General features: G+C 42.7%; 1 protein-coding gene across 5 annotated transcripts in view; it reads right to left on the reverse strand.

Annotated features, from left to right (window-relative positions):
- The window catches only part of CREB5 (cAMP responsive element binding protein 5), a 386168-nt gene that overhangs the window by 228610 nt on the left and 130180 nt on the right, over positions 1 to 27378 (reverse strand). For all 5 annotated transcript variants that reach the window (XM_032483794.1, XM_014559964.2, XM_032483795.1 and 2 more), the window contains one exon: positions 11384 to 11556. In XM_032483794.1, the coding sequence (XP_032339685.1) occupies positions 11384 to 11556 (173 nt within the window). The remainder of the gene's footprint in view (positions 1 to 11383; positions 11557 to 27378) is intronic.

Below are 27378 nucleotides of genomic sequence, written 5' to 3' on the forward strand. Positions count from 1 at the left end.
CTTTCCACTGGGTGTTCCTGCCATGCTTTTACAGTTCCTGCTCGTACCATTTCAAGCCCAGCCTCGAACTTATTTATTTTTCTATTTTTAATTAAAGGAATACAGTGGTGTGCAAAGAATGCTCATTTCCAGACTTGAGAAAAGCCAAGAATTCCAGCCTCCAACCAAAAAAAGCTTTCTGAGTGTAGGCATTCACTCATGCCGGTTTTGTATCTGATAGACTTTTCATTCAATTTGAAGCTCCATGTGTATGAAACACGCTGAAGTGAACCAAGAAAAGGATGTCGTCCAAACATGTCGAAGCACTTGTGGGTGAACACTCAGCCTCTGTGTTCAACAGCTCCTATGAGAAGCCTCTGTCTCAGGCAGGCTCCAAATTGCCAACTTAACCAGGCAAATAATAATTATTCCTAATGGCAATAATAATTATGGAATGCGGTGGACCCAATATAAGGTTGATTGTCTGTGGCTTCGGTGGGGCAGCCAAAGTTTCACTCACTCTTTTTATAAAAATCAACCTCTCTCTTGCTCTCTCTCTCTCTCACACACACACACACACATACATGTATTTGCCAAAAGAAATCTGGACAAACTCAATCCTCTGGTTCCCTGCAAAGTGCTTGACTATAGAGCTAAATTAAATAAATAGCAGCTATCCACACAATGGAGGGGTTGGGATATGTCGAGTAATTGACACACACACACACACATGCACACATACACAATCTTTCATTTTCCTTTTGGTTAAAAGTTTTTAACTTTTTCCAACTCTATAGAGTTTTAGCCAGAGCTAAAGCCAAAGGGCAGACATGAATACTTTGATGTAGTCCTCCTTTCCTTCTAGGAGAGATGGGAGAAAAAGAGGGAGGAGAGGAGGGGTAGTGGAAGAAGAGAAAGTCAGGGTTCTAGACTGACCACTTCGGCTATAAGTCAGAATCTCCCAGTAGATCAAAGTCTTCCTTGGTGAAGCCCCAAGCCCATAGTTGGTGCCACCGCCAGTTTTCTGTGAGATGTTCACCCTGCTCCTCACAGGGAGGGAGTCACCCCCTGAGCTGACGCTCCCTTCCCCACTCTAGAATTTGGCTGTCACCACCCTCTAGGGATGTCTGCATTAGTACTTAAGTATCTCACCCCACATGCCAATGATGTCAAGGTGTCAGAGAAATAAAAAGTGGCCCCTCCCGAAAACATAATCCATCAACCAAATGGTCATTTTCTGGATAATGAGGAATTGTTTCAATTTTCTGAAAATTAGGTTAAGGGGCTAATGCGAATCTACATGAATTTTTTCTTTTTTAATCTTATTATGCCTGTTGGTCACTGTGACTACTCTTCAAAAGTGGTTCCAAGGTGCTAGTGTAGTTTATTGTCACATAAGAGGGGGATTATAAAATAGACATTTGGGTCATCTGAAGAACCATGCTCTGTGGAATACACCTGGAAAATTTCTTTAAGGATTTTGAGTAAGGCTATATACATGTCAAATGGCTTAGACTGTGTTCTAGTAAAGCAAAATATCATGAAATGTGTGTACACACATACACATAGGTGCACACACACAATCTTCATTTGGATGCAACTGGACATTAAAATTCCCCAGTCCCCTTTAATAGTATACAAAATTCAGATTATTTTTAAACTCATTCTTTCAATGTTTAGAGAGGCTGCGATTTGAAATATGGATTTACAAAGTTGCGTTTTTGTTTAGCTTTGTCACTAAAAATATACCCTGGCTCTATATAGAGTTATAGAAAGATCTCAGGGGTAGATTTTGGTTTCACTGAGTCTGCAAGTTCATCAGAATGGCTCCACTCATACTACCCAACAATACTGAAGTGGAAGGAGCCTCTCTTTCTCTTCAGTCTAGCACTTGACTGCTTATCTCTTCAGGTATTCGATTTGAGCAAGACTCTGGGAAAAGCGAGAAGAAATGTCACACTAAATGGCGATCCCCAAGAGTCTGCCAAACGCTTGGCCTCCAGTCCCTACAGATTCTGAGAATTCCACCGTGCATGTGACAAGTTCAGTGGCTTAGTGACTTGGGGATGGGTGTTTGTTGTGGCAGTCATCACTATGATTGTGTAGAAAATGTTTATGGGTTTTATGGACCGAAAATAATAGATTGGAGGTTGGCTGTAAAGTGCTGTGTATTTGGCTTGTAAATTACCATATCTGAACCCATGTATGATGACTATACTCAGGAGGTCATTTCTGGCATTTCAAAGATGTCCGGGGCCATCTGTTCTCTGCAGAGATCTGCAACTCCGCAGAAGTAACCCAAGCACATTCCGACATGTCTCTACCCGAAGCTCACAAGGGTCCTATCATTTTACAGACTTTACCGCCCTATTCACCAGCCAAATGCACTGTGCCAAAGCGGGGAAAACTATAAAAAACTCCAAATTCTTTTAAATGTGTCTGGTACCATTAAGAATGTTTATTACGCCACAGAAATTTTACAGTTGATATTTACCAAAAGCACAATATACTTGGTAAATAGATTACTAGATTGTCTGCTAAATGTGAATGTCTCTATTTTATGAAATTTCTTCTTCTATACTCCGTACCAGCCAAGCAGTGTTGTGGTAGAATGAATGTTAGTGGTGATAAGGAAACAAACGTGTTCCTAAGAGCTAGAAAAGGGCACTTATTAGACAATCTAGATTCATTCTTCCATTTTATAAGATGGAAAGTGGGGCCCAGAGAGGTCAAGGGGTCTGCTCAAAGTCCCAGAGCTTGTGAGTGGTGGGGAACACCAGCCAGAGCTTTTAATCTCTAGCAATGGCATTGAACTGCCTCACTGAAATAGGATTCCATTTGTATGTAACATGAAACTTCAGCATAAAGAATTCCCTTTATATCCAAAATCCAAGACCAAATTGGATATTTATGTGATATTCTCATTTAACCAAAGGTAAAATGTCCACAGAGTTTCTATCATCTTTAACTAAACCCCTTCCATAGAAAGGATATAAAAAATGATGGTAGAGAAAATCCATTTGGTCTAATATTACTGAAAAATATATATGAGAGAATCTATTGAATCATTTATCTTTTAAATCCTGAAATATCCAATTACATGAATACATAGTCTATGCAATGGGCACCACAGGCTATCTGCAGTCCTTCTCTTTTAAATCAGAAACTACTTGTCCATCAGTTCAGAAAAGAGTTATTATACTCTATGAGACATAAAGTCTTTAAGAATGTGAAAATTACAAACAACCAGAAATGCCCACTGGGACACTGCCATGTTACCTGAATATCCTCAGTCTTCAAGAAAGCAAAGTGTACGCCCAGTTGCAAAGGACCAGCTCTGCTTTATCAGGTTCATTTCTCCTAACATGCTCACCTTGAAGAGCACTGCACACACCAGTCATTTCCCCATGTTAATACCCCTTTGGTGTTCTTCAAGGAGTGGTTACTCTTACTCCTGGGACTCCTTGGAAACATAACACCAGGACTCATGTAAACCTACAGTCATGAGCCAGGTAGGCTTTTGTGCTTCTGGCCCTAAAATAGAAAAGACTAAGCCAATCCCCATGTAGGAACTATGACAAGTACAGAAAGGTGTGGTTAATCATTGCATTTCATATGATGGGAAATATACATCCTCAACTTCCAATGCTTAGTTATTCGGAAACTGATCCAAGGCTTACCCCTAGGAAGACACTAAATACTGATGTAAGCCAAAGGTTTCAGGTCATCCATAAAGTAACTCCAAAATAAAAAGTCCAAAAGAAGACAGTGGACGGCATTTCTCAAAGAGCTGTGTCTGGCAAAATAATTGTCCCGGCTTCTTGCATCGCACCTGTTTTATATTTTTTTGCTATTGTGCTGTTGTTTAGGTGTTTTTCTGGTTAGATATTCAGCAATAAGCCACTTGGAGCAAAGTGAGAGTAAAAGAACAGCTTGTTGATGACTGCAAGGGAGGAAACTACATAGTCATACGTACAGCACTGGGCCCCCAAAGAATTTACCTTCCAAGTAGTTTGCAATATTAAATTTGTTATGAAAATCATTAGCTTTTTAGTGCTGGATTGGACCTTGATAATTTTCTAATGATGTCTTCCCCATTTTTCATGTGAGGAAACCAGAACTGGGAGAAGTCAAGTTCATTTGTAGGTGGCCTGGCTCCCAGTTCTGGTTCTTGCCGTTATTGGTATGACCTGGGGCAAGTTGTGTAATTGCTGAACCTCACTTTACTCAACTGTAAAATGGCTGTGTTCATGCCCACGTAACAGCATTAACAAACTCGTGATTCATCTAGGAGTTGAGCCTGGAAGTCAGGTCTCTCTGGCTCCAAATATTAGGACCTTCTCTTGCCCACAGTGGTCTCCTCTTCCCAAGCATTCGCAAGTCCTGTTCTGTTCTTACCAATATGGGTACATGAACTCATCCCGGACCTCAGATCATCTAGAGCCCCTACCAAACTCAGCTCCTGGAGGAAAACAAAATTGAAAGAGAAGATCAATTTGAGACAGGAAAGGAGCCCTGACTGAGGATTCTGTTGCTGAGACTGACTTGCTATCAGCTGGTCAGCGTTTTCACGTGCAGATGAAGGAAGCTGTGCCCTTGGCCAAGGCTGTAAACCTTTTAGGTGGCAGTGCCTAAACCCATGACCTCTGAACCCACGGCCAATACTTTTCCAAGACTCCTCTCTGACCTGATGTGGTCTGGCTCTCAGCAAGCTCTTCTTTTCCAGGCATATCTTTTCAGTAGGCTGCACAAAAGAACAAGTGTCTAGATTTACGACAGACACAGACCAAATGATCCTGGGCTATTTGCTCTGGAAGCAGACCCTAACCCAGAGGAAAAACAGATCTAACTCGTGCCTATCTATTCTAAAAATGGGGGAGGGGATGGAATATACACAGAGACACTTATATGGAAGGCTCTGGAACTCTGTGAGCAGGGCTTCTGTTTGTAACGTCCAGAAAAAAAAATTCTCCCCCAAGAGGAGGTCACAGGCAATCACTTATTCACAGGAAGGAATCAGAACAAGCCTGGAAGTCACACTTCATCTGGGCAGGGGACAGCATCTCCCTGCACACCATAAAGCCAAATGCAGAGCAAACAAGTGGTTGGAGAAAGGGCAGACACTCTCAGTGGTGACTTTGGTTTTCTTACAAATGAGGGAATTTGGCCAGGAGATCTCCCAGGAACAGACCCTCTCTCTGTAGCCGTGTGTTCAAACAGTGCCTGACCTTCCTTCCGTGAGGGCCAGGGAACTCTTGTATATTTCTCCTGAAGGACAGAAACAGCTGCTGGCAACTCAGTGTGCCCACCTCTGCCCTTGACCGCCCCGCACTGGAGACTGAGCATTAGCCAACTCCTGTGGGTAGATGACTCCCCCAAATGGTCAGACACGCTAGCGTGTCCTTCATGGCACTGGCATTGCCACGGGCAGGAGCACAGGGACAGGATGTGCTTTCAAGTCTAACAGAACCACACTCACAACTGCTCAAATCTCACTGGCTCAATGACTTTGGACAAGTTACTTCTCTTCTTTGCGCAATAAAATTGGAGTAACTAAAGTCTACCCCTCGGGACTCCTGGAGAATGATAGAAAACAACATGCAAATCTAGATCAGTGCCTGGCACATGGCAGGCGTTGGATAAATGTTAGCTTCCTTTCTTCTCTTTAGTATCAGCCTGCTAATCACAGGCTTTTCTAACAAATAGCTTGAGCCACTGAAGGGTGACTTGCAATTTTCTCTCCCAAGAAGCCTAGCTGTTATGCACTGAATGTCTGTGTCTCCCCCAAATTCATATGTTGAAGCCTTAACCCTCATGTGATGGTAGGAGGAGGTGAGGCCTTTGGGGGTAATTAGGTTTAGATGGGGTGATGAGCCCCAAAATGGGATTGGTGTCCTCATAAGAAGAGGAGTCATCACCAGAGGTCTCACTCTCTCTGTCTGTCTCTCTGTTGGTCTGCTATCTGTCTCTCTCTGTGTGCACAAAGAAGAGGTCAGGTGAACACACAGGGAGATGACAGCCATCTGCGAGGCAGGAAGAGGGCCTTCACCAAGAACTAAATATTCCAGCACCTTGACCTTGGACTTTCCAGCCTCTAAAACAGTGAGAAATAAATGTGTACTGTTTAAGCCACCGGGTCTATGGTGTTTTTCTACAGCAGCCCGAGCTGACTAAGATACCAGGCTTGCTGCATTCTGGATGACGAGCTGAGACACAGACACACAAGGCTGGCCTGAAGGCTCACAGAAAGAACCAGACTAGGGGAGGAGAGCAGGGGTGTTTTTCTGCTTCTTGGAATACGCGGCCATGTGCTCTGGTGTTCTGGCTCTGCCCCCTTCATCTGGCCACAATACCATGTGGTATTACAACTTTTGAATGTTAAGAAACCTTATATTTCCTCAAGTATCAGTATTTAATGTTTCGTTCCACACATAAAACCCTGTGAGTGGAAGGCTGCCGGCCCCCTTGTCAGAGGTAATTTCTCCAGGCTCTGCATGGGATTTAACGGGAGCCATATGGTTAAGTCCGTCAACCCTCCCAGAAAGCACCCCCGAAGGGCCCTCATAAATGTGCTCGGGGCTGTGAAAGATCCAGCAACTTACTAACAATAAAGCCACGTTCATAGGCGTGAGATGCAGCAAAACACAAAGCAGGAAATAATGGCTTCTGGCCTGAATTACTCAAAGGGGGCTTCAAGCTGTCCTGGAGATGGGCGGGGCTGGTGGTGGGGCCCTGATAACCGGAGACCTGCTGGTTGCAGCCTCCAGCAGGAACAAGGCTGGCCTGGACGCTGCTAGCAGTGGCCCAGGGTGGGAAGTGGCAGTCTTAATCCTGCTCGGTTGGTTCGTAGACTTTAAGAAAACCCTTACTAGTGGGTTTATTCACATACACATTTACAGAGCAAGTACATTCTTAAACTGGAAGCCGCTTGGTCACCCAAATTTTCTTTAAGTTGTGCCTTTCTGTGACGGCATTATTTATCGATCTCTCTCCCTTTTTCTTTTCAGAGCAACAAAGACCCTTGAATCAATTAACATTCCCATCTCGACGGACACTTGAAGCGGCTACAGCAACTCGTACAACAAAGCCATGTGACTCTCCCCGAGAGGCAAGGTGGCATTGCTTTCTACACCAACAAGTTCTGAGATGTAATAAGCTCTTCTTTCACCATCATCATCATCATCATCATCCAATTTATGATAAGTATCAGCTCCTTTTTATTTTTACATAAAACAAGACTTGCTTCTACAATATCTTATATAAATTTCTGGCAAAGTCTTAGATCCGTATTGCCTAACCACAGCTTCATGCAAATGGGGTTTATGACCAAATAGCTAATATAGCTGCACATCACACAAGCATACATGTGCCAGGACTGAAACTGGCATAAAGTCGGGGAGAGGTTTCATATATACATGCTGTTGAACATATTTTCAAGTTTCCTGATACCTTAACTAGAATATTCTACAATGGGCCAGATACCTTCTGTTCAAGTATCTGCCTTGGTAGGAACATTTGTACCTTCTGATGTTACATGTATCACACCTCCATTGTAAACAATTATTATCAAATAATTTTCACCGATAATCTAACAAGCATATGTATTTGCTGAATTCCATACAGAGAACTAAGTCTATTGAATATTTTGAACACAGGAAGAAAATCTGTGGAATATTTTGGCCATGCTGTCCCATAACCTGCCAGAACTCTGTACTGATATCCATTCTTGTAGAACTCCACTGTCTACATGAGTTTCATTGTTTCCCTGAAAAATTAGTGAGCATGAATTATCCTATAACATTAACTCCATAGAGAGAAATAGGTTTCTTTAGGAAAGCTGAGATCTGTTAAGATTATAGCCACTCACTCAATTGATTACTGACTCCTACAAAAATGTCTCATATAAGGAAAGAGAGACAGAGAGACAAAGAGAGAAAGACAGAGAGAGAAAGAATGAAAGAAAGAGAAAGAAAGAATTTACATGACTGATACCTGTTCATCCACTATTTTCCCCAGGTTTTGCCAGACTTGATCCTGAATTAATGAGCCTGTTACATGGTATCTAATAAAAATGACCCGAGCAGAGATACTGCTTGGAATCTGCCACATATTTGGTCCAAAGCTGAATCGATTTCCTCTCTATTTAACACATGCTTGTTTTCTGTCTCACTTGTCTCCCCCACAGCCCATGCCTCACTCCTTTTTTTTTTTTTTTTTTTCCATCTGGAAAACTTATCTCCTAAAATGCTACCATCAATCAGCCAAAGACACTCTTCCCGACAGAGCGTCTGCCAGTTTGACTAAGCGCAAGTAGTCACTAGTTTGGGGATGCCTCCCACACTCCAGCGCTGTGTGTTTTTCTAGCCTGCCTAACCGCACGAGTGCAATTTGGGATATTTATACTTACTTTCCAGTTTCCATTGGGATAAAAGCGCTACTTGGACAGACCTGGGCAGGGACATGGTAGGGGGTGAGATAGGATAGAATAAAAGTTGACCGTGCGGATTGTCTACCTACTTTTAACCTTATTTCTTCGGATTTTTGCATTACCACCTATTTTGTTTTACTTTGGCTCAGTGCCGGCTCTAAAAGTAGGAAAATCAAACGCTCGCAAGGATGTAGACCCTTTGTCCCCCAAATCTTCCCTGAGAACAGACGCTGCTCTCTCCGAATCCTTTCATGTCAATACACTCCCAATACATCCAAACCTCTAGGTTTAAATACAGCATGAAAGGAGGGGGCAGAAAGGATAGCAAAAGTGGGATCGGCAGCAGATACCCAGCAATGGTAGAAGGGAAGGCAAAGGGGTATGAGAGACAGGCGGCCCCCTCCGCCTGCCACAGACTTCCAGTCACTGCACCCACGAGCCGCAGCAAAAGAGCCCTGTGCGTGGGCACAGGTGGGTCCCAGCCTCTGGCTGGATGCAGCTTTAAGCGCTGAGCCTGAATGAAGACTTTCATTGCTGTTTTGCTGTTTTTGTTGGCCAGTAGCCATGGCAAACATTTGCAGGTGGCTTGGCCAGATTTTGACACTTAAATATTTGAGGTTGTGATAAAAATCAGAATATTACTACAATATGGTTCTGTGCAGCCTCAGAAAGGAAAAAAAAAAAAAGAAAGAAAGAAAACTATCTGCAATTTCAAATGCTCATTTAAAGACACAGTCTCCAGAGGGAACTCATGTTTTAAAATAAGTACTCATTTCCTCTTTGCTGAGAGAAATAAAAGAGTCAACCATCCCCAAATGTTACCACCTAGAGTTTCATTCTGAATCCACTGGTGAGATGGGTTGGGTTGTTCCTTGCTGAGCCCCCACGATCATCCGGGCAAGGTTTTGGATGGGTCACATGGAGCAAATGAAAATGACAGGATGTGGGGGTTGGAATCAACATGGGAAGCACGACAGGGAAGGATCTGAACCAAAGAAACAGCCTCCCTCAAGCTTGGCAACGAGACAGAGTCCTAAAAGTGACAATTATCTCCTAGAACACACCAGGAGAGACAGCTAACACCCCAGGATCGGGAATAAATGGTTGGATGGAGTGGGTCGGGAGGTCACATGCACCAGAGGAACACCCCCACCTGTCCGGGCAGAGTGACACAGTCTGGAAATGTCACCCAGCTGTACAGCCCTGGGCCAGCTGGGTAAATTATTGACAGAGTCAACACCCATCTCAGAATTTAGTGCTAACCCTTAAAAGATTGTTTCACAAAAACCAGCATTGTACCAACAATGGCCAAATACTGAGGGCCTCCAAGAGGGGAGTTGCTGTAGGGGGAGGCAAAAGAACTCCAGCAGAGAAGGAATGCTGTAAAACTGCTAGTAAACTCTAGCCCATTTTATGTTTTTTTTTTTTTCCCCTTGAAAGAAAAATAAAATCATTATAATTAGCTGGCCTGACTGTGAATTGTTTGCCCAAAGCCAAGCCACTAGAGTGAAGGAGTCCCTTGCGATTTAGATGTTGTCTTTCATGACCCCACCCTCTTAGCATATTAGAGGGTCTTGCTTTAGATGGTGGCAACACTTGCTCCCATGGTTATTTGAGAAGAAAAGAAATCTTTGACAGAGACACTTGTGAATTTGGGTTTGGCTCCTTCCAACAAAGCCAAGCATTCAAATGGCCAGATGAATTTTCTGTTTGTTGTTTGAATGAGAAACCAAAGGTACCCATGGCAAACTCACAAAACAGTCATTACCCACAATGCTCATTTATTACGGTTTGCTTCACATGTCACAACCCATCCTGATGAGTTGAGAAATGTGAGAGACAAGGTACCCTTTCTAGAGCATTCTAAGAAGGAATAAGCCATTGTCCCTAGTGCTTCCTCTTGGTGTAGAATTCCTATAAGCATTTAAAACAAGGGGAAGGAAAGACACATTGGCACACAGTGGGACAGCTTCTAATTCTTTAAATCATGGTATCTAATATTCAACCAAATATTCAAACTGAATTCTGATGCATATACCAAACACAGCAAGCTCCCTTTCCTATTTTAAACAGAATTCCGGGAATGGAGAGCAACCAGTTCTCAGCATCCAGCAATGTAAATTTATCATAGCTCTTTGGCTTAAGTTACTACCACTTCTTCCTAAGATCTCAAGCATTCCTAAATCTTTTATTTCCTTTTCACACTACTCTTGCGAGGGTGGAAAGGAGAGATACCATCCCTATCCTGGAGAGGAGGACTTTGGGCTAGAGATGCTGCTTTTCTAAGACACTCCTGGGCAACGCCCACGCTGCCGGTCCTCAGACCACACTGAGTAACAAGGGGCTAGAGCTGTCAGATGACACTCAGGCGTGAGGGCTCTTTCCATCCTGTAATACACAGTGTCTGGGACCATTCTACCAATTTTCTTTCAACGTTGTCAGTATTGTCATTTTTACATAAATGAGAGAGATAGGGCCTGCTTTCTTTGTTCCGTCTGCTCCAGGAATGAGTATGGACCAATGCAGAAAGAGAGGAGAGCAAATAAGGAGGTATTAACAAGGAAGACAAGCAAAGAAGAATGATCAGAGAGAAGGAGAACTGTGGAAATACACCAGAGACACAGGTGATGGGCTTAGATCTTAGGAATAGAGGGACTGTGAAACTTCCCTCCGCCATCCTCAAACATTTGTCCTGAGAACTCTGCTCTGTTCTCAGCATCCATGGGGTATCCCCACAGTCATCTTAAAGTTCAAGAATCTTGTTTGATGAAACAATGACACAGAATGACTTGCTCTTCTCCCCAAAGTCAGGATCAAAGAGACTCCTTTTCCCTTCTCCCATCAAAAACATCACTCTGAGCTCTAAGCAATACCACACCAGCCAAGAAAACCAAATTCTGTCTTATCCAACCTGAGTACCAGAACATTCCCTGAGCTCCAGCCAGGACCCAGAGACAGTCGAGGAGGTCTCCTTACCCGATCTGGCGGTTGGTGGAAGGTGCCTGCGTGATGACAGAGCTGGACTGGGGTGATGGCATGGCTTGCTGAATCACGACGCTGGTGTCGTGGTTGGGCATCCGGGTGCTGCCAAGCTGGTGAGCTCCAGGCCCCGCCATGGCCCCACCAACGGTGTTATGCATCGAGATATTCTGCCCAGAGAAGACAGAGGGGACAGGGTCAGAAGAAGTTAAAGCTTTATGCTCCTCTCAAACTCTACAAAGCCGAAATTGTGAATCTGGTCATGTCAACTCAATACAGAGTTACGGCTTCTGGCAAGCCATGGGTCCCTTCAATTTGTTACAACTGACAGCTACGAGGAGATGATAACTATTCACCTGAAGAGTAAAGCATGTAAGAAAATACCTGGAAGTTTGCCAGTCACCCTGCTGTCATCCTGATGTGAGGCTGACATTAGGGATGGTTAGCGCATCTTTACTCTGACTTGGTGTGATATATACTGCATTTGAAAATGATTTCTGTGGTAAGTACATAATACTGTGATTTGGTGAAGAGCCGTTCAGCCCCCTGCTTTAAATGACAAGCACACTTGTTATTTTTTTTCTTTTTCAGTCCTATAAGAGTGGCCAACCACCTTTTTTTTCCCCCCAGGAAACCACTTTCCAAATCATCATCTGGATACCCACGACCCAAGCTCAACAACCTAGGGAATGAGGATGAACACCTGGAATAAATGACAGGGTGCTTAGGACCCAGAGACAAGAGGGAGAGTTACAACCCTGCTGTATTTCCATAAAATCAGTCTCTCACAATTGTATGGAATAATGGGATACAGATAACAATTGCTTGTCTGCCTACTTGTTCATTGTCTTTTCCTCTGGAATGTAGAATGTCTGTGTCCATGACTCTCCGTTGGTGCTTGGGGCATAGTAGGCATTCAGGAAACATGCAGTGCACAAGTAAAGTAATGAATTAAAAATGAGACGACTGAGTCACCCAAGAGACCTAATATCATGTATTTATTTCTGATGACTTGGATAAAGCCTTCTTTGTTTAATATTCAAAAGTATGGTTACATGTGCATGACAAAGCTGGCTTAAAAGACAGCTCTTCCTAGAAAAGAAAGTCACTGGGACAACAAGAGAGGATTCACAGGGAGGCAGAAGAGGGCTGATCTGGCGGAGGGCACAGCTCAGCAGTAGAGTGCGTCCTCAGCGTGCACCTGGGCTCAATACCCAGTACCTCCACTAAAAGATAAAATAAAATAAAAAATTAATTAAAAATACATAAAGAAAACTATTACTCACCCCACCAAAAAAAAAAAAAAAAGAAAAAAAGAAAACAGAAGAGGGCTGATCACCATAGAAGGGCTGAGAAATTCAGGACCTCGAAAAGAAAAAGAAAGTGCAGAGCAAAGCATCGTAAGTGTGTGGACCTCTCTAAACAGCCAGGTACGGCTCTTCAGCCTAGAAGGTTAGGGAGATCTGAGAGGTCAGCTGGACAATGGGTTGAAGATGACAGGAAAGAAATGGAGTGTCACTAGAAATTTACTGGAGGCAAAATATATATCTGTCTGCACTCTGGGGTTAGCAAAGAAAAACATAAATGTTACCCAGGAGTACTAGAAGTGATTCTTTGAAGTTCTTCTGCAAAGAACAGGATTTCCTGCACTACGTGTTAAATGATGGTGATAACATATATGGTATTTGGGGTGGCTGTGTCCATCACATGGCGCCTTTCCCAGGTTTCTGATTCCTAAATCCTGACCACACAGTCTGTCAGGAGTCCAGATGGAAACTGGGCACCTGGCTTAGACTGTGAGCCGACTGTGTTGTCGTGGGATCCCAAAGGCATGAACAGGCTTATACACACACACGATCCAAAGGCTCCTCTTATATCCTGGAAGGTTTTTCAGACACGAGAAAATATTGTGGCTGGTTAAGGTAAGATGAAAGGAAATGGTGATCTGTATCAGGGTGGCAACGCAGGGATGTGCTTGAGTTCTTTTTATAGGCTCTAGAGGCAGAGAGAGTCAAACAATAAGCAATAATGGAAATAAAGATAATCATTATTTCTTTTGAAAATGCACCTTAACAAACTTATTGCCCTAGGTCTTAATGAGATTGTGATGAGGTAAACAACTATAAGTATCATTTTCCCATTGTTTAGATCCTTAAAAATATTCAAAATTTTTCATCTTGCTCACAGTCGTCTATTTTGTCAGTAATAGATTTGAGGCACAGAAATGACTGTGCCTTCCTGACTCTCTTTTGGGAATTATTTCTGTTGTGCTGTGCTAGTGAAAGTTATCAATAGAGCTATGCAGTTTTAAAAAAAACAATCTTCTCATTCATGAAGAAAATGTATGAACCCTTCTTGAGTTACTTTTGACACCTCTTTTCTATCACCCCACCGTGTAGTCCCCACATACTATAAATTCAGTGTAAGCAGCCTTCTTTTCTTTTTATCTTTCCATCTCTTCTTCCACCAACTTACACCCAACCACCATCACCTTCGTTCCTGGACTAGACAGTGGTCACCTAACTGGTCTCCTGTCACTCACATTCACTTTCTTTCCTCCCCTTTCCCCTACTGAAGCCACAGTTCAAAAGGCTAAACTGATCACACTGCACATAGATCTGCCTACGTTGTCCATCGTCCCCATGCTTCTTAGATGGCTGCATGGTTCAGAAGACACTGACAGCACTCTGTGTGTGACCTCCAAGGCCTGGATGACACCCTCCCTCCCTCCCCAGCTCATCTTACACCTCCTCCCCTCTTGCTCTCGGTGATTCACTCCACTTTACTGGATTTTCCTGTTCTCAGAGTGAACATTCGCCATCTCAGCACAGAGCCTGCTACCTGTGCTCCTCTCCTGAGTCCACTGTCAAATCTCTATTTAGGATCATGTGAGGAAGCCTTCCTTGACCTCTCCAGTGATGGGCACTATCTCCCCCTCCTTCATAGCACTTTTCGTAAGTTTATACTTGTTTTCAATTATTTGATCAATATCTGTTTCTCCTTCTAGAACATAAGCACAATGAGAAAAGGAACTAAATCCGACTTTACTCCCCACTGAGCGTCCGTTGCCTAGGCAGTGCCCGGCATATAGCAGGCACCCAGTAAACATGGAAAGAATGAGTAAGACATCAAATGACATTCCTACAATATTCAGCGTGGTGAAATCTCATCTTTTATTTCCTGGGCAGTTTTTGAGAATGCTAACTTTCTTGTCTATTTACTCTGAAATCTCAAGGTAGGCTCACAATAATAGGTGCTAAGATATGTTAGACATTAAGGTACTTGTTTGATTATGGGCTAGAGAAATAGAATCAGAATTAAGAAGAAAGCCACAACCATGGAACATCAATTGAAAAGTGAAGCCTTTGGGAAAATATTAAATGAGGGCTTGGAGGAAGATATCAAGAAATGAGTCAAGTCTTTGAGCACTTTGGCTCAAATGATGTCCACAACTAGTCTTTATCTCCACCATGAAAATCAAGAAAAATTGACTTTGCAAAGCAATCGGTTTGATTTCTTCAGAATAAAAGCATGTTAAATGAGAGAAAGAAGTACCTCTCCTCCCCAAAAGCTTAAGAATCTTCTCTGAGAATCATTAAAAATAATAATAAAGAAAGACTATCTAGGAATATACTTCACACTCTCTCCCACCAATATTTTTAAGATATCTCTTTGCCTCTGTGATCTCCACTAGAGATGGAAAAGGCTCCTGAAAGTTACATTCTAATTCTTCAAAAATCCCCCTTCTCCCCGACACATGAAATCTGTAAATTCTCCAGCCTCCTTCCCCCAGACCCACAGAGTAATTTCAAAACATTTTGGAAAAATAAACAACTTAGGCAAGCATTATCATTTCACACTAAGAGAAGATGATTTTTTTTTTCCCTTTAAGCATTACATAGTAACTCAAACATGAAATTATTTTCTGAGTTCACATTTTCCCAATTATGGGTTCAAAACCTGTCTTCCTTGATAAAAGAATGGCATTTTATCTCCAGATAAATTAAATATCCAATTTCAAAAACACAGAGAGTGACCGTATCTTGCTGAGTTATTTTTGTTAGTATAGGTGTGTAGATTTTGAGCTGGTGAAACAATGTCACCAAACCAGTGGATGATGTCAATGAGCAGGGAAAGATTGGAGGTGATCCTGGAGTGGCTCAGCCCTTGGCCTTTTTTATTCAACATTTTTATCCACAGCTTGGATGAAGATGCAAAAATCATGCTTGTCAAATCTGTGGTTGACACCATGTTGGGAGGCAGCGCTAACATTCTGGATAGTAGAATCAGGTTTTACTTGAGCCAACTGTGTGATGTGGCCTCCAAAAATGCTAACATAAATCTAGGTTGTTGTAGGAGAAGTGCAATGTCCAGATTAAGGGAAGTAATTATTCCACTGTTGAGCTCATCAGACTGACCACATTTGGCCACTATGTTTTAAGGCGGAAACTGACAAATAGGAGGGAATGAAAGCAATGGGGGCATCCAAAATGCATCACAGGAAGAACAGTAGAAGAACCAGGGAATATTTAGTCTAAAGAGAGGGAGACTTAGAGGTCATGCTAACTGATTTCAAATATTTGTGGGATTAGACATAGTCTATGTTGCTCCAGAAGGCATAATTTCAAAAAATGGGATCATAATGATAAAAGCCAACAATAACTACAACTTGAGTACCTTTTGAAGCAGCCATCATGGTAGATGTTTTATAAACTGCACCTCTAGTCCTCATAATGACTGGACAAGGTAGGCATTATTGTCCTAATTTTAAGACGAGAAAGAGTGAAACCCCACACCATCACTAATACCATTCCATTCACCTCTGGCCACACTCACTCCTTCGGGACTGATGCTTTAAAAATAGAAATTTGACCTTCCGTTAACATAAATTTACCAATATGGAGGGATATCCAAAGACAAAACAAGTTGCCTTTATTATAAAGTACCGAGCTTCCTAACATTGGATTTAAGCCAGTAGGGACTAGTGGCCATCTGATGAGGATGTCACCAAAAGGATTAGTGCATCAGGAGGGAGATGGAACTGGATGACCTCAGAGGTCTCCTCTACTGCTAAGATTCTCTCATTTGTAATACATGGTTCATACTTTGGCTCAAACACTTCCAAGTGATTAGTAATGTGTGATAACGTTAAAAATATACTGGCTTAGGAGTTAGGAGGTCTCTTGTACTCCAGTCTCTCTACCCCTGCTTGCAGCCATGTAACCTGCATAAATCATTCAGCTTCCCTCGGCTTCACAGCCTCATCACTAAAAGAAGAGAATTGGACCACACAGACTCCATGATCTTTTCCCACCCTCATACTCCACAAGTCTCTTTCTTCTCTTTCTTTCTTTCTTTCTTTCTTTCTTTCTTTCTTTCTTTCTTTCTTTCTTTCTTTCTTTCTTCCTTCCTTCCTTCCTTCCTTCCTTCCTTCCTTCCTTCCTTCCTTCCTTCCTTCCTTCCTTCTTTCTTTCTTTCTTTCTTTCAATTTGTAGTGATCAGTTAAAAAAAATTCTTTATTTTTCTTACCCTTAACAAAGGCATGAGGGATTGAACCCAGGACCTCGTGCACACCAAGTGTATGTTCTACCACTGAGCTACACCCCCACCCACACAACTCTCTTTCTATGTTACATTTTATGAGACACTAAATATCCAAACAGGCTTTTTAGACTCTGATTCATGGGCCTACAAACATTGATTTTTCTCCATAACCATAAGCTTTTGCAGAAATGAGCCTTCTGAAAATTATAGCTTTCCACCAGACCCAAGGGATCATGATTCAAGAAATAGATCTAACAAAAAAGTAAAATTTCTCAAACATTGAAGATGAAAACTCCACAGACAAACCACCTTCACCTAAAATTTCCCCCCTTTGGTTGAAATTTCTCCACATGTCCTTGGCCTTCTTCTTCCCTTCATGCCTTGCAATATACTGTGCTCTCCATTCATTGTTGTTCTGAGACATACAGGGTGTGAATGGGATGAGAACCAACAAGGTAATAATGAGTCTTGATTGCATAGTCAGTGAGCTTGAGGTAGAGTGGTAATTGTCCTTCTGCATGCATGGGCTTGGAATACAATATGAAAAAAAACAACCTGATGTATATGACTATAAGTCCTTGCTCTTACAAATAACTATAATTTCAGGGTGTGGTAATGAAGGATGAAGGGAAGTGGACCACAAATGAAAGTGAAGGTTAGAGCATACAGGCAAAATGATGTTGATTCCCATAAAGTCCCAAAATGTTATCTTCAAATCTATATTCTTTCCAACTGCCAAGGTGTGGAGACTTTATAAGTTTCTCTATAAAGAGCCAGGGTCATCCCGACACGCGTTTACAAGTTGAGTTGTGCAATCTGAGAATTGTCTGCATCTTAATGATGCCTGGGCAGTTATGAAGACTTTCAGAGCTTCCCAGATGTAAACATCCATGAACCGCATCCAAAAGATGTCTGAGACTTTCACAGAATAACAAAGGTTAGAACCTCCTGGAAGATACTAGGCTCTCTGGGGGTGGAGGAGAGATTCTAGAGGGTCTTGACTCCTCCTTTCTGGTGCTCTCGGGAGCTGGAATAGTACGAGTCTTTTGAATCCTATTGAGAGGGTGGGCTTCTCCATGACAGAGGAGATGGTGAGGTATTAGAGGAGACCGGGTAGGGTGGTGGGGGAGACCAGGGGCCATGCAGGCTGCCTCTCTCTCCACAGTGTTCTCCTTAGCATAGTCACAAAGTCCACGTGGACCACATAAGATAAGAAACCATCTCAGGCAAGCTCTGCAGGAGAGGGAGGGAGAGGACAGCACAGGGCACTGTGAAAACTCCAGCACATTTAAATTCTGCTTTTTCAGAGTTTGCTACTTATCCCTGGAGAATTCTAAGAGGAACAAAAGTACAGAAAGAAAACATGAAAACTGGAATCAGGCTCAAGTTCACTACTGCCCTGTATCATATGGGGCATGTTATGTAAGCTCTCTGAGCCATAACTTCCTTCTCTTTAAAACAGAGACCATCATCTAGTGGACTGGATTGTATTGAGTTACACATGAGATAACAGATGCTCCATCACGGTGCCTGACAACAAATGTGTACTTCTTTCCTTTTAGTAAAGTTCAGAATGTGACACTCAGAGAGTCATGGTTCATTCTGGGTGGCTACTCCTTATGACTGAGGTTAATAGAAATATAAATAGTGGCTAACACTTACATAACATGACCAGATGTCAGAAAACTCACTTAATCCTTATCATCAGTTTAGGAGGTTGGTACAGTTATTATCACATTACAGATGAGGAAACTGAGGCACAGAAAAGTTAAGAGACTCGCTCAAAGTCACACAACGAAGAAGTGGAGATGCTGAGAGCTAGGCAGCTTGGCTTCAGAATCCAGGCTGTTACTGACTAAGCGGTACTGCCTGCATAGTCTCCCTGTAAAAATATTTTCCAGAGGAAACTGACATGGTAAAAAATAAAGTGCACCTGATATCCTTCCTATGGACGTTGGAAGAAGTTATTAACTGATGCTGGTATGTGATCTCAAGAATTACAGTCTAGCTGTCATACCACTAATTTGGATCAATGTCATCACCACCGTCTTCACACCTAGAAAAGCCTGGGAATACATCACTTATTCATTTCAAAGTGATTGATTAGTGAGTGACCTTGTCTTAAGGGCATGTTGCCTGCACAGGCATTTCTCAACTGATTTACAATGAACAGTGCAGATTAGGTTTAGGGAGGGGAAGCTGTAGTTCAAAAAGTGCTGAACTAGACTTTTATCAAACTACCAAAACAAACAAACAACTGACACTAGCTCACTCCTTCATGTTAGTGCACCTTCCTCATGAGTTCCAGGAGCTCAGGGAAAGCCTGAGAAAGAGATTGTTTCTCTGATGTTTGGATCAAGCTCAACTTCTAAGGCAAATTCCTTTGCAATGGGTAGAAAGGTAGCTTGCACACTGATGCAACCCTCAGTGGCCGTAGCCCACTTGCCCATTTCCAGGAAGTAGGCAGCCCCCCAGCCCACCCTCCAGTGGGGCTCTAGACATCAGCCTGCAGGATATGAAGCAGAAAGACCCATCTGATTTGTCTACACTGTCCTCCAATCCCAGACCTCTGTCATCCTTTCTAATACTGGGTTTGAGGCAAGGGAGCCCTGAACTATTCCTGTAAGCATTTTATAGCTATTCATTTAATGCTGTAGTAAAACGCTCAAGACAGTAAATGTCTTCTCAGGTGCCACCCTTGACTGTGAGAAACAGTTTTCGGGTGTCTCTCAAAGATTCTGCTCCTTCCTGTTCAGATTCTCAGTGCCCTGGACTATCCGCGTCTCTGCTCTCATCTCCCCAGTTACTGTCTTGGTTGCTTCTGCTAAATAAAATCATACAGGTTAAAAGGAATGAAATGACACTAGTACTTCATTCAGGTTCCGAGAATTATAGTTGAGCAAATTTCTAGGGTTGCTGTATCTAGACATCCTGGAAGTCAGAAACTCGTCTAACGCCATGAAAAATGATACTGTACAGACTGCTCACCAGTAAGGTTCCTCATTTCTCAAGATTCTTCTTTCAGAAAGCTGTGCATTCCGTCATGGCATCAGCCTATTTAAACACTTCTGCCAGTACCTCCTACGTGTACCTTCGTGTTGACTTTAGCCTTTTATTATCTGGTCCCAATCCATCTGTCCCACATCACTTCCTGGTAACCCATCCTCCCCATCCCCACCCCTACCATTCACACACACAGACTTCAGTGCTTCTCAACTATCCCACACCATTTCACATCTCTTTTTCATCTTTACACACAATACTTCCTCTCTGCAAGGAATTCACTCGTCAAGACCAAGCTCCGATGCTCCTTCCTCCAAGGAACCTTCCCCGACCCCTTCTGGCCCCATTAGTTGTTCCCTGCTCTGCTCTCCCACGGTGCCTTGTCCACACCTCCATTAAAGCCTGACTTATTTCCACGAATGCTTCCTCCAGAAAACTTAGAGGAAGGAATATTCTATATTGGTCTGAGAACAGCCAGTGTCATACACTTTGTAGATGTGCAATAAATTAAATTATTCGATGAATAAATGAATGATGTGTGACCTTGAGCAAGTTTATAGCTTCTCTCTGCTTCAGTTTTCTTATTCGTTACATAGGAACAAATCTATGTTGTGAGATTTTTATAAAGATTAAGTTAGGGAAGATAACTACAGAGCTGGGTGTAATGCTGAACACCTTAAATGTCCAATACATCTTAGTAGCCATTGTTATAATTGTCACTATTATCATTATGATTACTACCAATGTTAACACTACCTCCCTAACTAAAATATCTCCCCCAGTTATTTTCTTCCTCAGCACCCCCAATCCTTTCCTTTATAGCACATCACACTGTACAATTGTGATCATTATTGTTCCCAGTTCACCATATTATAATCAATTAACCAGTCCTTTGTCAAACATCTTATCCCATACATATTTCTTTCAAAGCTCCTATAACACACTGGTACATTTACTTCTATACTTGTGGTCAGTTTTCCCCTTCTAGCTCTGAACACTTTGGTGCCATGGACAGGGTCTGATTTCATATCAGGGCCTAATATGGTGCCTGTCACCTATCACATAGATGTTTGCTGAGTGAATACATAGTAAGTGTAACTAATGTTGTGGGAAGAGAAAACAGAAAAAGGAAACACTCTCTAAGAGAACCTACAATTTAAAGGGAATATGGAAATCTAGGAAAAGAAGGGGATGAAAAACAAATGAATCTGAAAAATACCTTTACACACACAGAAAGAGGGAAAGACACATCACCTAGAGCTGATGAGACCATGGTCTGGAGGGCACGGGGCTAGTCAACAGGTCTGGGTTTCCATCTGATCCACCATTAAGCACATGATCTTGCTTAACTTCTTCAGCCTGTTGATTCTGCCTCCAGAATGATTCCCACGGCTCTCTTTTCTTTGCTATCCCATGAGCTCCAGAGCTTTATCACTTCCTATCCTGATCTCCCTGTAGCTTCCTGTTTCCTGTTCACCATATTACAAGTTCCAGGAAGGCAGAGACGGTGCCTGTCTTGTTTCCTCTTATTTCGCTAGCACCTAGCTCCATCCCTGGCACAGAACTAGATGACAATGACCGAATGGATTCATTAATTTCAGTTTCTCAGGTGATGATATGGGAATAAGGAGCAACCCATTTACAATTCCCTCTTGTCTAAGTTGGGTACATGGTCGTCTGAAGCCTAAGATACGAAGAGATAATGTTTGCTGGTTTGAGTTCGCATTATAAGTCCCATCAATACACAGAGGCCAGGACACACAACTCAACAGTTGCTTCAAATGGCCACGTGCCTGGTCAACTCAAACCAGAGCACCCTGGCTGAAATCAGTCAAGACAGACAACTGGAAAACAGACACGAAAGGCCAAAGCAAACTGATTAGAAAAAAGAAAGGAACTGGGGTCCTGAGGCAAGTACAGGAAAGGTAAGTAGGTGGCACCCATAGCATCACCAGGCTTGCCCCTCTGCATGGCGGGAGGAGGAAAGGGGCTTTAACATCATGAAAGAAGCTCTGAGCACACAGGGAAGTGCTGGGAAGTCACACAGAGCACCTGGCAGAGCTGTGGAAGAGGTAAACGGCCCACTCTAGAATTACTACACAAACTGCTCTCCCTTCCTTACCAGAAAATGTAAAATTACTAAAAACTAAGAGCACATATAAAACTACCACAGGGATGCTGAAGGTCTATTTCTCCAGCATTTCAAAGAAAGCCAAATACTTACTTAAGGACCAGAAATATAAACACAGCACTCTCTTGCAAGCTGCTAATGATACACTACAGGTGTGAGGAGAGACCTTCCCTGCCTCTCCTCGGCGCTTCTCTCCTGGCCAGGGGAGCTGGAAGGTAGGGCTGGCCCACTGAAATGAGTTTGCTGGAAAACTCCCCTGCCTGGAGCGCTGGTTGGGCACCTGCATTCCTGAATCTCTGGCAACATTATGCCCTGAACATAAAATAGAAATGTGATCTTCAGTGGGAAGGAAAATGTGCGACAAGATGGACTTCCTCCTCCAAAACAGAAGAGAATGAAGAGGCTCACACATCATTTCACTGCTGGTGGAACCTGTCAGGTGGCTGTCTGTGAGTGGCCTCGCTTTGTAAATTGTTTAGTACTCCACAAACAGAAGTGACTGCCGGGCTGTTCTAAAGATCGATATTAATTCAGCAGCATATTTTCATCCTAGGATGTGGTTGTCGGACAAGTACTCTTGACTCGCCACTGCTCCCAAGGAAACTGAATCATCGCTACCAGTGTTTAAGTCTTAGAGCAACAAACAAATGACAGAATGCAACCGAGAAACTTGGTGAGAGATTCGGTCTGTTTTATTTGATGAATTACTAACAGAAAGAGATAACATTTTTCTCTTCACCATAGCGAACCACACAGGACTTGTGCAGCAGAGGGGCACTGGCCATGACAGTCCCCAAAGCAGCTTCTGGAAATCCTGTCTGAATATTAATAGACAATTAAAAAAATTTTTCCTAGCAGTAACTTAGGTTCTCTGGATCCTTAGGTGTCCAGGAAAGTACAATGGGGGTCAACGAGATGGTTTCCACATTTATAATGCCTGCAAGGTACATCCCCAAACCTGTATGGTATTACCTATCACAGTGTGCTTCTTTCCCTCACCCCCACCAACCTATTCACTCTGCTCCAGGCCCCGCTGACACAGGAGCCTTGGCACCACTGCTCCCACAGGCTGGAAGGCTTCTTCACATTGTTCTCCCGGCTCACTCCCTCCCCTCTTACAAATGTTTGCTGGGATGTCACCTCTCAGCAAGGACCGTGTCTGAGGCCTGGCCACTCCATTTGCTACTAGGACTCTGCCCCTTGAGTCTGTATTTCCCTTCCTTAATCCATCTGTTCCATTCATAACATCCATTCCTTCTTCACTCATTTCTACCCAAAAGCACCATACCATCTCTGATCCTTACTCTTAAGATAAGAATTCAAGAAAAGAAAAATACACAAAATATCCAATGGCTCTATTTTTTTTTTTGACCCTCAAGGATCTTTTTTTGTGATTTTTCCTCCCTTAGATTTCATGTTTTCAAAATACTTCCTTAAAAGTTATGAATTCATTTTTCTATACCACTACTTGTCTTCTGAAGCTTTCACATCCCTTAGTTTCTAAAATCTCATTTCACTCCATTGTACCATCAGACCTACCATTTCCCAATGTTGATAAAATTCTAGTCAAACAGAAGAAAATTGATGCTCTGGTTCATCTGGCAGATTTACTACAGATAAATGCACAATTTCAATTAGAGAGTTTGGCTATTGTGTCACTCGGGGTCCCAGCAGGAAACAGAGAGCATGCTCAAAGTGGGTAATTTGAGGAGTGATGAATAAAGGAATGAGTTGCAGAGTCGTGGGCAGAGGGCAGAGAAGCACAAGCCGTAGTGTAGTACCCTGGGGCCAGTTTCCGAGGATGCTATTAGCATCCCTGGGCTTCCTGTCAGGAGAGATAGGAGAGGCTACAGACCCAGGGGAGAGGAGAGGTCAGAAGGACCGGGGGAGGAGAGTTAAGAGGGTGGAGAGGGCATCTGGCAAGAACTGTGACCCTTAGTCAAAAGAGGCAACTCATCGAAGGAGCTGGGCGACACTCAGGCTCCCCTTCCTCCCTCTCTGGAACCTGCCATGGTGCCCTTGTGGCCATTGGCCCAGATCCAATGGGAAAAGCAGGCTAAAGGTGCTTGTTAATGAGTGTAAACAGGTCAGCCCTGCAGGGCAGACAGCAGAGTGGAAAAGGGGGAAAATGGGCCCAGACAGACAATCAGAAAATATCCAGGACCACTATGCTTTGATTAAATCTGCATTATCTTCCTTTTCCAAGCAATGTATTTGTAATATACTTGTTCACTGGAGAAATTTATATGAGAAAAAAATATTAGTGGGAAGGAACAAAATTATCCATCATCCTAACATGCAGGAAAGACTAATCTTTCACTGTCTGTCTTCAGATGGTTCCTCTGCACACATGCGCGAGCGCAGACACACACACACACACACACACACACACACACACACACACACACAGAATAGTGTGTGTGTATATATACACTATATATTATTTACAGTATATATTTATATATACATTATGATATCCAAGGGACCCAAAAGACCAGAAACCTTAGTCTGGGACCCTGTGACATTTTTTATTCCACCTCACCTACTGTAACCAAAAAGAAAAAAAGCTATCTGTATCTTTATTTCCTTTCCTTTAATTTGAACCATCTAAGAGCAGAACTGTCACTAACTGAACTTGCTCTGCATTTATCCATGTGCTTAATAAGCCATGATTGGACTGATAAAAATAACAGAAGGAGGAGCTAAGATGCACCCATCCCATGGTACGCCCAGGTAATCCAGCTCCACCCAATAGACATAAGCCAGGACAAGCATGGCTCCCCCAAACCCAGCTACACATCCTCAAAACAAGGCCTTACTTTCAGGCCACAGTTTCCAGTTTGTCTAAACTCCTCCTGGTGAAACAATGGGGCTGGGAAGAAGAATGGCTTTCCATGTGGGAATCACAGAAGGAGGAATTTGGCACCTGGCGTCTGTGAACCATAAAGCCATGACAGTGCTGAGCTCAACTCTCCTTTCTGCCAAAGTCAGTGGATGGGAGGCAAGTTAAGTACATTTAGAAGCTGCATTTTTCTACCCTAGACAGCCATGATTTATGGGTTGGCTTACTAAGCAGAAGCACTAAGGCCAAAGACATATTTGTGTTTAGATGATTTCCCCAGCCCCCCCTCATGCTTGTGTTAAGACACCAAATCTGCAGGGTCCTGGTCTTTGGCAACTTGGACATTCTATAATTTGCCATCTTGGGTTCATTTTCATCCTATGATGCCACTTCTCTGCTGAAAACTTAAAGGTGGAACAAATTCACTGATTAGTGGATAGGCTAAGAAACAATATTTGTAAACCTAAAACAAAGATGAGATCTCAGGGGAGTCAGGGACCCACATAAGAAACACACCCAAACTGCAGGAGCTTTTATTTAGTAAGGGAGTCCTTTGACCAAAGCCCTACATCTTTCTCTGGGTATTGATGCTCATATCCTTAAGCTGACTATGTATGTGTGTTTGTTTACTTTTTGCTCCACAGATAAGTATATAAAAAATATAAACTCAAATACTCATATATATATGTATGTGTATGTGTGTGTGCGTGTGTGTATATATATGTGTGTGTATGTATGTGTGTGTGTGTGTATATATATATATAATATTGTTACTTTTAAAGAAACCAAACTGTAGGCCTATGTATTTTTTTAAAAAATGTTTTTCACATGTCTTTTTATATCTACATTGTTACTAGTCACTTCACGAAATAATTTCAAATCCCGATAGATGAACTTAGAAACTCAAATCTGCCCTTAAAATAGAATCTCAGTATGAAAAGCCATTTTAAAAGTTTATCATCATTAGTAAAGGCATATCCAGGGCAAAAGATGAAGGACAAAGTATTTGAATTTCTTGTATTATCTTCATCCAGCTTTGCCCACAAGTAAGTTCTACATTTATACACAATCCTGGGTTTTCTGGGTAGCTAACTAACTCTCCATGCCATTTTTTATGGAACAATGACAATGTTCAGGCACCAATCTAATCATCTGCTGGTGGAGGAAGAGCCCATTCCCCAAAGCCCTGTCTTGTATGTTGCTCCATTTGTTCAAATATCCCTTCACATCTTGACATTTGATAGAGGTTTGGGCTCCAACGTCTGAAGAGGTGCTGATCAGGGTAATAGGTACCGCTTTCCTTTTCCTCTCTTCCCTCTCATCTCCTGGGATTAAAATTGTCAAGGACTCTTCGTGAAGTTCTTTTAAGTGCTGCTCCAATGGCAGCTGAGGGAAAAGACCTAATTGATGCCAAGTTTTTGTCTTTGGAAATCCAGAAAACCTATCTTTCTACACACGCAAGCTTTGGGGACGCTTTCTACACACACACACACACACACACACACACACACACACACACACACATACACACATACACAGAGTGCTGCTTATTCTTTCTAAGACAACTCTAGTACACTGAGCCCTAGCACAGGCTGAACAAAATTCAAGTGGAGGCTGAGCAGCTGCGGGCTGGGGAGTGCTCAGCCAATGTTGGAAGGCGAAGGGTGAAACACTTATGGTCTTTTATCTTAATTTTTGTGATATGATCCAATTATATCTATCCGATAATGGCCTCTAATTACTAGCAGAGATGAATAATGAAAGATTCCCCTTGAATTCAAGCTCCCCCTAGAAGTTGGCTCTCCTCCTTGACTCATTCTTGTGAACATTCTAGATTTATATGCAGAGCAAACCTAGAGCTTGTGGCATGCTCAGCCGCATCATTAAAAAACAAAAAACAAAACAAAACAAAAAACTGGGAAAGAACTTCAGGGCTTCAGTAAGAAGCTGTGGCTACAGGCTGACCCTGAGAAGGGCAGTATAGGACAGAAAGGGACCCTGTCCTGCCTCCAGGCACAGTGTCTGTAACCAAAGAGAAGTTGACCCACGGAGTTATGGTACCTTTGATATGCAGGATTTAATTGTTAGGTTTCAGTGGTAACTTAGGAACATGAAAAGGAACAAAGAAAATGCAAACCCATGGAAGTTAAAATAATTACTGAAACAGTGGCAGCTGGGGCAGTGAAAAGGCAGAATGGAGTTACCTCCACCTCATCAGGAACAGAAAGAGAACTACAGGTGGATAAACCCAAGGAAATCCGCTTGGATGCAGGCTGGGAAGAGACGAAGGAAGAAACTCTGAGTTCAAGGAGAAGATTCTTATGAAGCCGATAAGTACCTGCTTTCAGACTTTCAAGTTTGAAAGATACCACAGCCTTGACTCCAATTCCTTGATTTTATAGAGAAGAAAATGGAGGCTGGAGAAGGAGATGCAACCAGACCACATCTAAATGGAGATGAGAATCTAGATCT

Source organism: Camelus ferus, chromosome 7, assembly GCF_009834535.1.
Source record: "Camelus ferus isolate YT-003-E chromosome 7, BCGSAC_Cfer_1.0, whole genome shotgun sequence".
Classification (NCBI taxonomy): Eukaryota; Metazoa; Chordata; class Mammalia; order Artiodactyla; family Camelidae; genus Camelus; species Camelus ferus.